We start from the raw sequence: 15060 nt of genomic DNA, 5'->3' as shown, positions 1-15060 counted from the left end.
AAAAGTCACACTGAAAGAGTTCCACATAGTAGTGTCAGCAGAATGGAGCTGCACAATCTCACTGCGCTCCCTACAAGTGCCATTTGAGCTTCACCTTTCCAAAACCAATATGACACACACTTTCATTTCCATCTTTAAAAGTAAGCTTCAAGCTGTCAAAAGAGCTTGCATAGCTACTATCAGAAGATGTGAAAGGGAGAAAATACTATCAACTTTTACTAATCTGCATTAAAAAAAAAAATCAAGCAAATCATACCTGTGCAAATAGGTAAGACATGACAAGATCATCAAGAACAGGGCTTTCTGCACCCCGAATAATGCCATACCGATATGCTCTGCTTGTGCCATTGCAATACCAGTGGGGAAAATAAAACCTATTAGGAAACATTTAAGCAAATATCAATAAAAAGATACTTTTTACCAACACAAAGACATTATTCCATTCATAGATATGTAATAGTTAGTGCTGACTGTTTTGGAGGACCAATATGAAGCCAACCAAGTGAACAGAAGGCTTTGGATCCAGTTCTTGATGTGTAGTACAACATTTAAGCAGGGTGAGAAGCTGAACTGGTAAGAATGAAGAGATCTTCAAATTTATCTTCACTAGTAAGAATACACAGAATCTTGTGTTACTCTTCCAGTTTCCTTTGAGACAATTCCTAAAGAAACACTCAGGCTACATTATGCAATAAATTGAATAAAAGAAATAAAAGTCTTTTCCTTAAGGAAAACTGTGACTCTAGCTTTAAAATTCCACATTCAAAAATCAGATCAAACAGAAGTGGTTCTGTTGCATACATCCTCCTGTCTACACAATTATTCTGAATTTCAGAACTCCTACTTACTCTAAATGGGCAAGCATGGAAGAGATGAGCTGTTTTATTATTAAGAAAAATATTATTTTAACTTTTGATAAATTTCATACATAATCGTTTCTTTCTTCAACCTGAAATGGCATATGTATGATATGGAGGCAACTGACAAAATAAGTCATTTAGGCCTACTCAATCAATTTTTATTCTTTTATCTATCCAAAATCTCACCCACAATCTGTCTGTAACTTCTGAGAGAAATTATGGTTCAAGTAAACACCTTATTGATTGTGTTTTCTCACATAATTTTGTATTAGCATGAAAACTGCATAATGTTTGCTTTAAATTACCTTATCCGGTACAGCAGGATGAGTCTGGTTGCTTCATCTACATGGAAGATGTGATTTGGGGGATACCAAATTCTCTCTGTTTCACTCATGAGTGCAAACATGTTATGATACACTGGCATGATACCTAAACACAGAACAGGGAAGCATACATTTATAAGAAATTGTTTCCATAGAGAATCAACTTTATTCTGAAAAAATAACTTGCAGGTTAAAAGTAACAGGTAGGCACATGTTCTCCAACTGTTCACTGCACTACTCTACCACTGTCAGCAATGTTGCAATGATGACCCCAAAACCTGCAGCATTTTTGCTGGTTTATTTTCTCATTCTTCCTTCATGTTCTCTGACTGATGACTGAATTCACTTGTTATCCCATATTTGGTTTAATTACAGGGCTTTATCTGTATGGCATTTAATACAATGTGTTCTTAGCCTCTCATTTCAATTAAGAAGTAACAGCCAACAACAGTACATTAACTTTTTCCTTACCTTGTCTAAAAACAGATGTAGGTATTGATTTCATTATTTTAGACTGATGAAAAATTAGAAGCCATCATGACTAGAACAACAACCTGACTTCCACGTTTTAGAAACTCAGTTAAGAACAAAACCAAACGTACACAAAACTGGAAAATACCCTCCTCCCTCTGCCAAAACAAAACAAAAACAACACCACCTATTTTAATGAGAACTGAGAAAGAATCTTACTTGATCACAAACTATGTAAACTATGTAATTCAGTTGAGCAGCAACTCTTCAGTAGCACAAGAATTATTATTTGGCTCAGGGGCTGCTAGCTGCAGGTACGGTCTAACACAAAAGACAGATGCTACAGCATTGTAATATGCCATAGCACTGTGCATCCAAGGAATGCCAATGGCATGATTTGGAGAACAGGTTAATTGTCTGAGACTTCACAGCATTAAGTGAAGAACTTCAACAACTGACAAAAAAAATTTGAAGACAAGGTGATACAGGTCTACAGGTCACATAGTAGGATGAAAATTTGCAGAGAGAAACTCACAGTAGGTCATAAAGAAAGAAAACTATCTTTTTGTTAAAACTATATACTTTGGGGGAAGAACCCAAAAATATTTAAAGGAAGGAATAGATAATGACTACAAGAATAAATTAAAATGATGTTAAGAGACAAAAGAATTCTGGGGAAACGCTAAGTACTCACAATGCTCTCCTGAAGGCTTAGAATAAAATCACAGAAATTAACACAGAAAAACAGGAGAAAAAAATCCGTTACGTATTCCTATTCATAAAAACGTCTAAGTGTATATAACTGTTAGAGGAGGCAGACCTATATTTCTTTCCTCACGTCTAAAGCACCTGTAAGACAACTAACCAGTTAGGAACCAACTAATTGACTCCAGATATAAAACAACATAAACTTGTACAACAAAAAGAAATTCACTCCTGAAGAACAGCAAGCTTAAACTTGTTACAAAACGGGGGTATGTCTCTGCAGGGAGCCAGCAACAGGGTTTAGAACAAGACCCCTATTGTGCAGCTGTCAGATTAAGCTGTTGAAGTCTACAGGTTAATCATCCGACACTTGTTTAAACTACAACTCACCAAAACATGCCAGAACTGCAGGTCCTGACACATGACTTTCAGAGAAAAGGAGTCATAGACTTACAGGAAAGTAAAGAAATGGAAAGAATTATGTAAAGTAATCAAAGAGAAACCAAAACTAAACAAAAACCCCACAGCAATAACCTCGAACAGATTAGTAATTGAAAGGTTGGCTGTAAATCAGGATGCTGCAAATTTAGTGCAGTAATAAATATTAGATCCATCTGAGATTTGAGAAATACCAAACTAACTACATTTTATGGAGTTAAGAATACATCTATCCTATGCAACAAAATGTGGTCCTCGCTCAGCGTGTGAAATGGGATCAGCCAGATTACATGACAGATCAGTTGTCTCTAAAGCAACAGTAACTGCCTTAGCAGTTCTGAGGCTGTCTGGTGCCTGCACCCCAAATAATCTCAGAACAATTACGGTACAATGCATGTGAATCACCAACCTATTTCAGGATTCTAGCCAGATACCACTCAGGAAAGTGATGAATATTTACTTAGTCTCACTAATATATTAAAATATTAGTGACATAATATATTATCAAACTATTAAAATCCCATATAAGCACACTGAACAAGAAAAAAAAACATGTAATTTTTAAATTCAAATGTTAAGGTGCTATATTTCATCAAATAAATTAGGGACAAAAAATAAATAATAATTAAAAAAACAACAAAACACCCACGAGTGCATTTCAATCATGCGTTTCAACTCATGATCACATCGCTGCCATTCTCAAAAGAAACTAACTGTTTTCGTAAGTAAGGAACAGGACTTTGGAACTCCTTCTACAAAGCAGAAATGTATTAACAAAATAACAAAAAAAATCCTCTTCAATTCCCTCCTATGTAGGAAAACTAAATTGTGCACTCAACCATTTATTATACTTTAGCATCTATAATTCCAGACGGAAACCAGCAGCTTTCACTACCGCTGCCTAATGACATACAGTTCACGCGTTTTTCAAGAAAAGGTGTTAATTGTCTTAATCCCCTCCCACCCACCACTTTTGTTTTCCTCCTTAAGAATTATGCATCAGTGCCAAAATATTGCCACACTTGAAGAAGTTCAATTGTTATACATATAGAGAAAATCCCCTTATTAAGGTCTTGAAAATTGTCCATACGGGCATGATGAAAACTGAGTGGTCAGAAACTCCCTTTTCATGTAAATTTTACCAGCAGTATTAATTGCAGGGACTTTTCAAGCACCTAATAACTGCAGCATTTAAGTGTTTTCTCCAGAAACAATGAAAACCAAAAGGGGTTGGAGGGAGGTGGGGTGTCAACACACTTCTGATGAAGCCTAGACAAGTAAACAATAGAGAACATTTCTGAGAAATATGTTTTCAATACAAGTAAAATCAGAAAAGGTCATTCACCAGAGGTACTAAAAACCTCCCCTGGATTTCTGCACTGCACTAATCATGTTAACAAATCAAACAATGAATAGTTAGGAGAAGCAACAATGACTCAGTAGACATAATAAATCAGAATTGTTCCCTGTTTTGCATGTCCAGCAAGGGCTATTAAAGAGATTTCCTGGACTACTGCAAAGGCAAAAACAGGATTGTCTCTTGGCAAAGCACTTCATTTAGTAGATAAGGCTAAATAAAAATGCCTCCTCACTCTATACGGTTTGTCAAGTAGCATCATGAAAGGCAGTAACACAGTTTTATTCCTTAAACATCTGCCTCAACCCAAAAAAAAATCCCACAATGATTTACATAGAGCTCCTTCCTTTCGTCTTTGTGCTTTTAGACCTCCACATCCACATTGGTCATGCTACTGCATTTACACTGAAACAGCCAAAGGAGTAGTGAAATACATATTAGTTATACACCTCCTTTGTTGGCATAAGGTACTTTTTCCCCCACACAGCACGATCTCATTTGGTAATTTCTCCCTGCAATGGGAAGAAAAAGAAAAAAAAAGCTGTAAATCATAAAAAGCCATGACACCACCATACAATGTGGACAACACACTTAGTCCACAGCCAAAAGTGTCTTCTGACAGTGTCAAGCATATAAATAAAGCTTCTGTCTGTATATGTCTCACATTAGTTGCATGCAGAGTATCATTAAAAAATAATGCTATTTTCAAAGCCCAATACAAACATTAGTCTGTTCTCACACACAACGGTCAAGTAAACTATCTCAAACTTACAGAGTCTTGCATGGAAAATTCCTTGGCTTTTCTTACCTAAAAATAGAATCTTACTCTTATTTTTTATACAATCTGGACACTTATCAAACTTTGACGTACCATTCAGTGTTGTTATCCCATCAACAAAATGTTTTCTGAATAGTTAATCAATCAAAGAACTTGTTTCCTTTCTTGCCAGAAACAGAAGAATGAGGGTGATGAGGCAGTGGCACAGGTTGCCCAAAGAAGCTGTGGATGCCCCATCCCTGAAGGTGTTCAAGGCCAGGTTCGATGGGGCTTTGGGCAACCTGGTCTGGTGGAAGGTGTCCCTGTCCATGGCAGGTGGGTTGGAACTGGGTGATCTTTAAAGTCTCTTCCAACCCAAGCCATTCTGTGATTGTAAGAATCATCTGGAGTTTCAACTACTGTATTTTCTCACTATATTTTAAAAAAAAAAAAGTGTTGGGAAAGGCTACCTAAAAAACACAACCAATGGGCAGATATGGTCAATGATAACTTTAAGGTATGTGAAAACACAGTGCTCTCAGCTTCCTTGTTTTCCTCTATGGCCATATGAATTCTGGAAATTTAATATGTTAAGGGTAAATCTGCTTAAAATTTTCCACCTACTAATAAGGAATATCCTCTGAACAATACAAGCAAAGAAAATACCATTACCTAAGGAGGTAAGACAGATCGCCACGATCATCCCATCACAAATACAAGTAGCTTCCTTGAAAACATTTGATTACAGATACTGTCAGTGTTTAGTCACACTAAATGTTTTGTAATGTTGCGTTTTTACTTTGATAAGGTTAAAAATTCTCTGCTATCTTATAGCTTTCTTCCCTTACAAACTGTGGTTGCCTACCAGAACCATGGAGCTTCCAATCAATTTGCAAATCAGATGGAAACGACTAAAAGGCTCCTCGGTGGAAGTTCAAGACAACTACATAAAACACACAGAAGCCAGCAAACTCAAAGTCTTTTGGTAACTGCTAGCTGTCTGTAACCCAGCAACCCAGTCATGACTGTCTAATTGGTTCCCTCTTGGGATTTTAGATGCATTAAGAAGTTAAAACTTTGGGGTTTAATGATCCTAACAGAAGGGGAAAAAATAAATCAGAAAAAAGCCCTATCAGGAAGATGATAAAGTGAGATATGCCCTATAGAAACTGAGGGTTCATATACATTGGGGAAACAAGACACAGCAGAAATGCAGTAAGCTGAACAAAAAATTATGTTCCTTGGCTGATTTTGCCAAAACATTTTTTAGTACACTATATAAAAATTACAGTTACATTCCAAAGGTCCTATCTCTGCATACTTCACTAGTAATTTATTATTATTAAGATTTTAGGAACAAAGATGTATTTGGCTAATGCTAAAGCAATGCTTTGCTTATAGTTGTAACTATTAAGCTATTTAAACTGTGATTTACAAACTTACTTGCCTACTGAAACATAAATATCCTCACTTTTTAACTTTAATTCAGTAACCACACAACTTGGATTATATGCACGTAATACACGCATTTTTTTACTCATACAATTCAGCTGATGGAATGAGTCAACAAAATGTTACTTTAAAATTTAAAAGAAAACTATTTTCCCATGAAATACTGATCTTGTGTATAATGTATCATCCTGGTTAATTACAGCGTACAGTCCATAGACTTTTGGAATTATTTTATCTGATAATAAAAAATCTAAAATCCATTTACAAGGAACTGGGTAATATCTTATTGAAAATCACAACTATTAAGTAATTATGCCAACATAGTATACAAAGCATCCCTATTTCCATATAAAAATAAATACTTCCATGATTCATATTTGAAGACTTCAGATGGTCCCAGCAGTCTGTATCTGATCTACCTGTACCACAAAAACATCAGTCCAATGATAGCTTCAACTACATCTTCCAATCTCTAAAGACAGATTTCTAGGTTTTTAACTTACATTTTGAGTAAAACAAACTATAAATGAAGTTTATAATTGTTCTTTAAACCATTCTTCTGTACAATGTCACATTGAGCTTTCCTTAATGCTGTCTCACAACATCTCTGGTGCTTTCTTCTGAACCATTACTACTTGTGTTTGTACAGTCTTGAATACTTGACTTTTTTTTTTTTTAATAAAATGAATATAAATACACTAAAACAAATTAAAAGTAACTTCCTTTTAGATTGATTTGGAGGAAAGGAGAAAGTGAAAGGGTATAAAATGACTTATGAAAACAAGTCTCGGATACTGAATCTAGAAAATGAATCTAATACAACAATGCTATAACCTCTAGAACAATTTGTCTGTCACGTTTTGGGCTGGGACAGAGTTGATTTTTTTTCATACGGCTCACACAACGCTATCTATTGGATTTTTGAAGAAAGGAGTGGTGATAACACACTAATATTTTGTCACAGAGCAATGCTTACACAGAGTCTTTCCTGCTTCCCATGCTGCCCTGCCTGTGAGGAGCATGGAGGTGCAGCAGGAGCTGGGAGGGGACACAGCCAGGACAGCTGGCCCCAGCGGACCATAGGGTTAGTCCATACCATCATACTGGACAACATAAGCCAGGATAAAGAAAGAAGAAGGGGCGGTCGATGGGAGTGATGGTGTCTGTCTTCCCAAGAGATTGTTACACGTGATGAGCCCGGCTTTCCTGTCAGTGGTTGGACACCTGCCTGCTGATGGGAAGTACCAAATGAATTCCTTGTTTTGCTTTGCTTGCACGTGCAGCTTCTGTTTTGCCTAGTCAACTGTCTGTATCTCAACCCAGGAGTTCTCACACTTTTACATCTCCGTTTCTCTTCCCCATCCCACCTGGGGAGGGTGAGCAAGCAGCTGTGTGGTGTTTAGCTGCCTCAGGGTTAAACCACAACACTGTCTCATTCTATTTCTACAGTCAGTTACTTCCTCTAATATTTTTTTTCTCAGGCTGAGGTCTGAGGCTTGTTTTTGGTGTGACATTTATAGCTCTTCAACATGGCAGACAACAAACATACTGGTACAGCTGATCCCTGAAAATGACTAATGTAAAAATCTGAACAACCTCTGAGAAGTACCTTATTTATTATATTTTTCCCAAAATGAAAAGTTTTTTTTGAATACAGCAAGGAAAGACTTAGCTTCTACATGCATGGCTCAAACTGGCAAGCAACTACAGAACAATATTTATGCAGACTAATATTTATATAGCCAATACATGCCACATACAACAGATCTAAAGCCAAGTCAGCAGAGATTGGAAAACCTTCAATTGTTTGAACTGTGTAAAAGGTACATAACCAGGTTGTCTCTCTGCTGTGTTTGCCTAAATCCAATCCTGCTTGTCACAAGTAACAGCCATACTTTGATGTAACCAGCTCAGCTGTCAAGAGATCTAGCAATTGCTCAAATCACGGAGAAAGTTCATTAACATTTACCAAGTTTATTGTATTTCAGACATTCCTACTACCTACCTAAACCATTCACACTTTTATGAAGTATACTGATTCACAGAAAATTCCTGAAAGAAGAGTCTTGCCAACATAAGCACTGTTGGAGTACATATGCTTTGCAGACCTACGTGTTCTGCCTTACAAGCATAAAAGCTCCTAGAAAAAAGAGAAAATAACAAGAAATGGTGGGTTGTGATTTAAGTACTAATGACTATTATGAAAGAGAACAAAAACCTACAGCCATCCTTTTCCAGCAACTCAGAAGGAAAAGTTACAAATTCCTCTGATAAAAAAAGGTTGTGTAATAATACCATAGCAGCAGCCAGGCAGAAACCACTCTTCAGAAGACTTTCTCGGCCTCAACTCTACAAGGATAAAGCCTCAACATGATAAAACATTTTCATTTATAGAAATGAGTACAAAAGCACTACCAATGCAATTTACAACCTCTGGTGAATAATGATGGAACAATAGATAAAAAGTTAAGAAATGCTTAGTAAGGAGTACTACTCATACAAGATTATTTTTAAAAGAGTCAACTATAAAAGGATACATCTAGGAGCTAGGAACCATTCCTACAAAACAGGAGCAAGTACCCCAAAATGCTAGAAGACTTTAGAAAGTTTGATGAGGTCTGAGAAATCTTCCTGAATTACCAGGAATTAGTTTTTATGTTTGTGATATGAGTGAGAAGAATATTGCACATTGCCTGGTCTGAACATTTTACTGGGAAATTGGAGATGGTGTGGGAGACAGACAAAAATGAAAACACTTAATACATTTAAGCTAAGGAAATCTACCAAAAAGCTTTAGCAAAAAGAAGATCTAAGGTAATTTGATGATGGTAATATAAGTATCTCCCGATATAGGTATTGGTGACAGGGAAAGACTGAAAAAAACACAACTAGAACAAATATCTGAAAATTAAGCAAGGAAAATTCAAACCTGAGAAAAAGGAAGAAAAAAACTGTGCAGACCAGCAATAACAGTAAAAACTGCTAGTCAAACTACCAAGGTAATTACTATTCCAGTGAATTCAGACTAGGTTGGGAGCTTTTCTGGAAGGTGAGAGTTTTAATTAACTCGTTCATCAGAAAAGTTAGAAAGATTTGTGATTTTTCTTTTTATTCCCCTAAGACAAAACAACAACACACCATCGCAGGATAAAAAGCACAGGAAGCAAGGTACCTGATGTCATGGATGTTGATGCAGTATATTCCTTCAAGACCATGGTATTTTGAATATACTAAGTTTGATAGATATAAGACCTCATTGATTTAATATCCTGGCAAGTTAGTACATGAACATCAAAGTTAAAGAAGCATTTTTTCTCACAAGTATCTAGCAAAATTGTTCTCCAGTTCACTCCCTCAGCAATGCCTCATCACTACACCAGTATTTATTTTCACAAAAATATTTAACTAGCTAATGTAAAATCAATACCATTCTAACACTCAAAAAGTGAAGAACCTTCACACACACACACGCAGCACCAGCCTTACATACTTTTAGATGCTGTACCTGAGGGTCTGACATGCAACAGAGGCAAAACTGAAGCCCAAAAAGTGTTGTCATCAATGCCAAGCAATGTATTCTTACTACAGAACTCACGACAGTGGGGAAGTCTCTGAGGGCATGTTTTCCGAAGTGGGGAGACAATACTTTTTTTTTTTTTTTTCCTTCTAGTGGAGGAAAGATACTATAGCAGCTTGGGGAAACACTGAAAGATACCTGGAAGATATTGATCCAAGATACCATCAAAACGATACTTCAGTTTCCAGAACACTCTCAGGTCTATCTGTCATTAAAGCAACAGAATCTCACACTGCTACTAAAACTTTGCAAATCTTTAAATACCATACTACCTCATCATGGGTGTCCCAAAATGAATCCCAGTCAATGCTTCTGCCAAACTCATTAAAATGTGCCTATCTGCACAAAGCTCTTGGGCTTATAAAGATATCACAAGAACAACAACTGTACCGACTCAGCTCTTAGTTCGACTCCATCACGCCTAAACAATTCCAAGGAGCAGTGGGGCTTAAATCCGGAGGAAACTTTGTGAAAACTACAACATGCAAAAAAATCACCAACTCACAGCATGCAACTCAGTACAAGACATTCAACAGCACAGGAAGAACAAACAGACCACTGCCAAAAAAAAATAAAAATCAGTAAAACCATGCTTAAATACAGTACAGCAATCAGAAGACAAAACCACCGAAGTATAAGACACTTAAGAGACAACAAAATGTACAGAGTCAGCAGCTTGTGACTCACTGGAAAAGAAATATTTGGAATTATGATCCTTTCTTTTAAATTCACTTACACCTGAAACACAGCACCTGTAAAGCTAAAAGACAAGTCCAGCCTCATACCACTGACAGCCCATAAAAGATGTATAATGACTCTGAATATGTGTGTATGATGTATGTGCACACATGTGGATAACAAAGAATTGCTTTAATATCTGGAGTTTTTTGAGATTAATTTTCTTCTTCCCAAATAGCCCAAATTCACAGATTCAACCTACTTTTGTAGTGAAAGTTAAATGCCTGTACCAAATGCATGTTCGAATTATCTTACTACAGGTCGTAGCATCTGTTCGTGGTAAAGGTATTAACTATATATAGAATTTTTATTTATTTTTCAAGTTTACTACTGTTATATTTACTTACTTCATTTCATAAATGATTAGGAAAAAATCATAAACTTAAGGAGCCGTATAATACTAATGGAACAGTTTCCATCTAAAAAGTGATTGAAGCATTTATAACAAATTATACATAATTGTCAGAACCAACCTCTTTTGCAGGGTTGCATCAGAATGTAATTCAACAGATTTCCAGCTCTCGCTGTGATTTAACTATCCAAGCTGTATCTCAGCTCAGGGAAAACTTTTAGGTAAAGGATAATATACCTTCAAATTATTTGGAAAAAAAAAAAAGAAAAAGATGGCAGTGACCTGATGACAACCTGATAACCTCAGCTTCACAACCTTTCCAACAGCAAGACTTTTACAGCCTTGTGCTAATTACTTCTGATATTGACTACTTCTAAAACATCAGAGGGATTAGCATTTCAATCAAAACACCACCATTTTGATGAGCTCTGGATTATTAAAAACTCTTGCATAAAGTTGAATTTCAGTTTCTCATTAGGAAAATTATTGTGTACATACTTACCACAGGCTTTACAGGCAACAGTGCAAATCTCTTCTGCAACATATTCTCCAGCTGGAAATTGAAGATAATCTCCTCCTGTCTTCCCAGGAGAATGATAAAGGTACACTTGAAGCAATGGTTCTGTCTGCTTGGGTGCACTGGTATTCCCAAGGATGTCACCATTCTGGTGGACGGTAGAAGTTGCTGTGCCTTCCATATTTGTCATTGTAAGACAGGCCATTGTTTGTTCTGGTTCTTTTCAGAGCATTTCCCTAAAAGAAACGTAAGGAATACTCCTTGACCAACTGTATTTGGTTTTGCTTGTAATACTCCTATCTAATGATGGTACCTTTCTGACACATGGAAGACATTAACACCTACTGCTGAGGACAGGAGACAAGTTTAAAAGGTTTACTGAGAACTGAGCTGCACTTTGACTTTCTATACAGCCCTAATTCTGAAAAATTGTATATAATTCAGTTTATAAGGCTTACTTTTATGATAACTGTGTACCAAGTAGCTACCACCTAAAATTCATAATTTAATATTTTTAAATGTGGAATAGGTATAAACAAGCCACCAGTTACAAAGAGTAGATTTTTAAAACGTTACTGTTAACTTAAAAAAGTCTATTGCCAGATGGGTGTTGCATTCCTAAGGTGCAATTTACAATAGCTTTTGTTTATATTGAACTATGTTGCTTTATCATAAAAGAACTGTTTGGAGAATGGTATTTTATTTTTTTTGCTCAAAACTACAATTACCGAGGAAAGGATGAATGTATGATTATACATTTTATGTAGGTTAAAGATGACTTGTTCTATGGGAAAGGATCATAGCTAAGTAGAAAAAAGGCTTAACATCATAAAGGAAGAACGCATTAGCTTCATGAACTATGTGCTAGATAAATATATTCAATTACATATACAGGAGAAGAAAATTACACTATCTTAATGGTAATTAAAACAAACAACCACCAATCCAACACCATCATCAACAGAAAAATACATCATTTAAATCCCCAGATTGAAGCAACACAAAAATCCAGTATATCACAGAAATATAAATCTGAATTTACAGGTGCAAGTGTCATTTAATACATTATTTGGGCCCTGATCCCCTAGGCCTGAGCCACAGAGTCAGGCACCTTAAAATGAAAATACTTGAGTTTTCAAGTAGCAAAGATTGCACAGAGGTAAGAAGTAAGTGTTCAGTGAAGTTCTAGAACTTCGTGTTTCATTGAAGAAAATAACAATGACCTCACTAGAAACATTGTCATGCTTATAAGATAGCTCACTACATCTGTCAACAATCTGGAAGAGAATAATCTTTGTGTTTTACCGTTCGCTTGTATAAAACTTTTACACCTTTAATCTCCAGTGCAAGCCTTCTCTAACTACCAAGAATTTTTTTCTGAAATACTCTAATATTAATGATCTACTGAATTCAAACCTTCACCTAAATTGGCAGATACTTTTATCTTGGTCATTTGGTATTGCTTTTCTCTGACACTCAATGGATTGCCATCATCTCCCCAGTCTTAACAGGACTAACTGAAAAGTTGGCCAATTTGAAAATACTCAGACATGCTTGTGCCTAGGTCTCCTTCATAAAGCTTGCATCTTTACAACACATATGCCAATTCAAAAAAACTCATGATTCCTTGTTATTATATATTTATATGTTTAACACCCCCCCCACACACACACAAGGGAACATTCTTGAATCATATCTAAGAATGGGAAATCAAGTATCAACAATGTGCAGTAAAAAAATTCAGAGTAAATACTGGAACAGACTACCCTACTTTCCTCTTTTCTTTTTTGCACTAATGTCAAAGCTTCCATGAGACAATAGTATTTTGAGATTTTTCACCTGCAATCCATTTCTGTCACCACTTCAATTTAATCATCTTTAAGTTCAAACTTTGTCTTTTATGTCAAAGCACACATGAAACAGGGGAAAGTAAAATATCCCTGAAACATCATTTTCTTCGCTGAAAAATAGAAAACATGTTTTCGTGGCCTTTGTCCTACACGTCTAAGTAAAATGTTTCTAAGAAATTCAAGAGAGCTTCTCACTGAAACAGATGGTCACCACTCACAGGTGGTATGAAAGAGCTCACAATTAACAAAATTGCTTTCACTTTTATTTCTTAACAACAAGTCTCCAATTGGACACACTTTTCTCCCTTCTTTGTTCCATCCACAGATCACTGCTTTAGTGCAGCAGAAAGATTAAACGTGGCAAAAAAAAATATTAATGCATTAACTTCCACAATTGTCAGAACCAAAGGCCATGTTTTAAATATTTCCACATAGACAGAAATTAGAGAGTAAAAATACTGGGATACATTAATCTACCTGTTTGCACAACATATCCGAGTATCATTTTCTGGAGTACACAAAACAGATTTGTTATCATACTGTAATTCAAAAAGAATTTCTGTGTTTGTGTAAAGAATTTCAACATTCCCGTGGCAGCAAAGAAGATTTAATATACACAGAGTGGGACATTTGTAGGTACGTTACTCATGGTCCCCACAGAGGTATTTGTGCAATATACAAGGCCCACACTTATCTATCTGAAAGTTTACGTCCAACATGTAATTAGAACTCAGTGAAAGTCAAAAATCACCTGTCCATCATTTATACACATAGCAAAAATGTTTATCAAAATCTTCATGGAATACGAACATGTTGATTGGGAGATCAAAGCTGGTAACTATAAAAGATCTGATTCTGGAACTGAGGAACAATGAATTTGATCCAATATTTATATTTCTAATCTTGATAATACTACAAATCTGAATTTTTAAAGGAGTAGATTAATTATTCCTCATATTGCTCAAACAACAGTCACCATCATCTACAAAGCAATGTGTTTATATGCAATTCTCTATTCCTCTCTGTGCCTCCGAATGCACCTAAACATTTAGGTGAACATTTATTTTAGCTGCCACACTGGCCTGCACTGATTCATATAGTCCTTTTAACTTCTGCCAGGAAAAATGTAATTAACCAGACTGAAAACCACCATGATGCAGAAAACTCCATCAAAATGTAGAGGGCATACAAAGCCTTTATGATTTAGTAACGTGCAGCATTCACAGCCCAATTCAGAATATCACTGTTTCTCTTCTTACAGACAATTTCAGTTATGAGGTCCACTAATTTTTCGAAATTTAAACTCTCCTCTTGAAAATAATGCCCCCCTCCCTTTCAGTTTATGTCTTTTTGGTTTTGTGGGTTTCTAGGGAAACCTCCAGTGCCACCATCTGAAGCCATACCACTTCAAACATACACCTTTGAGGATTCAAAATCAGAACACTCTCACTACAGATGGCTCCCCTGGCTGTTAATTACCTTTTATCACTTGAGAAAGCGCCGTATGAAACATAAGAGTGATGAAACCCTTTAAATGAGAACATCACAAGTCACCCACTTGCTGTTGGTATCCACAGGTGGTCAGACAAAGCAGGCACACAGACTGTGGTAGAACATAAAGTATCTGCAATAGAAACATACTTAACATTAAAAAAAGGTTAAT

The 15060-nt window shown here is 36.1% G+C and overlaps 1 protein-coding gene across 7 annotated transcripts in view; it reads right to left on the bottom strand.

Annotated features, from left to right (window-relative positions):
* JAK2 (Janus kinase 2) overlaps nucleotides 1-15060 on the bottom strand; it is a 92910-nt gene that overhangs the window by 36462 nt on the left and 41388 nt on the right. For 6 of the 7 annotated variants that reach the window (XM_080574393.1, XM_080574397.1, XM_080574398.1 and 3 more), the window contains 4 exons: nucleotides 14877-15021; nucleotides 11533-11783; nucleotides 1166-1289; nucleotides 257-374 (listed from right to left, as the gene is read on the bottom strand). In XM_080574393.1, the coding sequence (XP_080430519.1) occupies nucleotides 257-374; nucleotides 1166-1289; nucleotides 11533-11752 (462 nt within the window). In that variant the 5' untranslated portion in view covers nucleotides 11753-11783; nucleotides 14877-15021. The remainder of the gene's footprint in view (nucleotides 1-256; nucleotides 375-1165; nucleotides 1290-11532; nucleotides 11784-14876; nucleotides 15022-15060) is intronic. The other variant, XM_080574399.1, reaches the window with a different exon arrangement.

The sequence above is a fragment of the Anser brachyrhynchus genome (genome assembly GCF_964034855.1).
Source record: "Anser brachyrhynchus genome assembly, chromosome: Z".
Taxonomy (NCBI): domain Eukaryota; kingdom Metazoa; phylum Chordata; class Aves; order Anseriformes; family Anatidae; genus Anser; species Anser brachyrhynchus.
The sequence above is the reverse complement of the archived record's forward strand: the minus strand, read 5'-3'. Positions and strand labels throughout refer to the sequence as shown.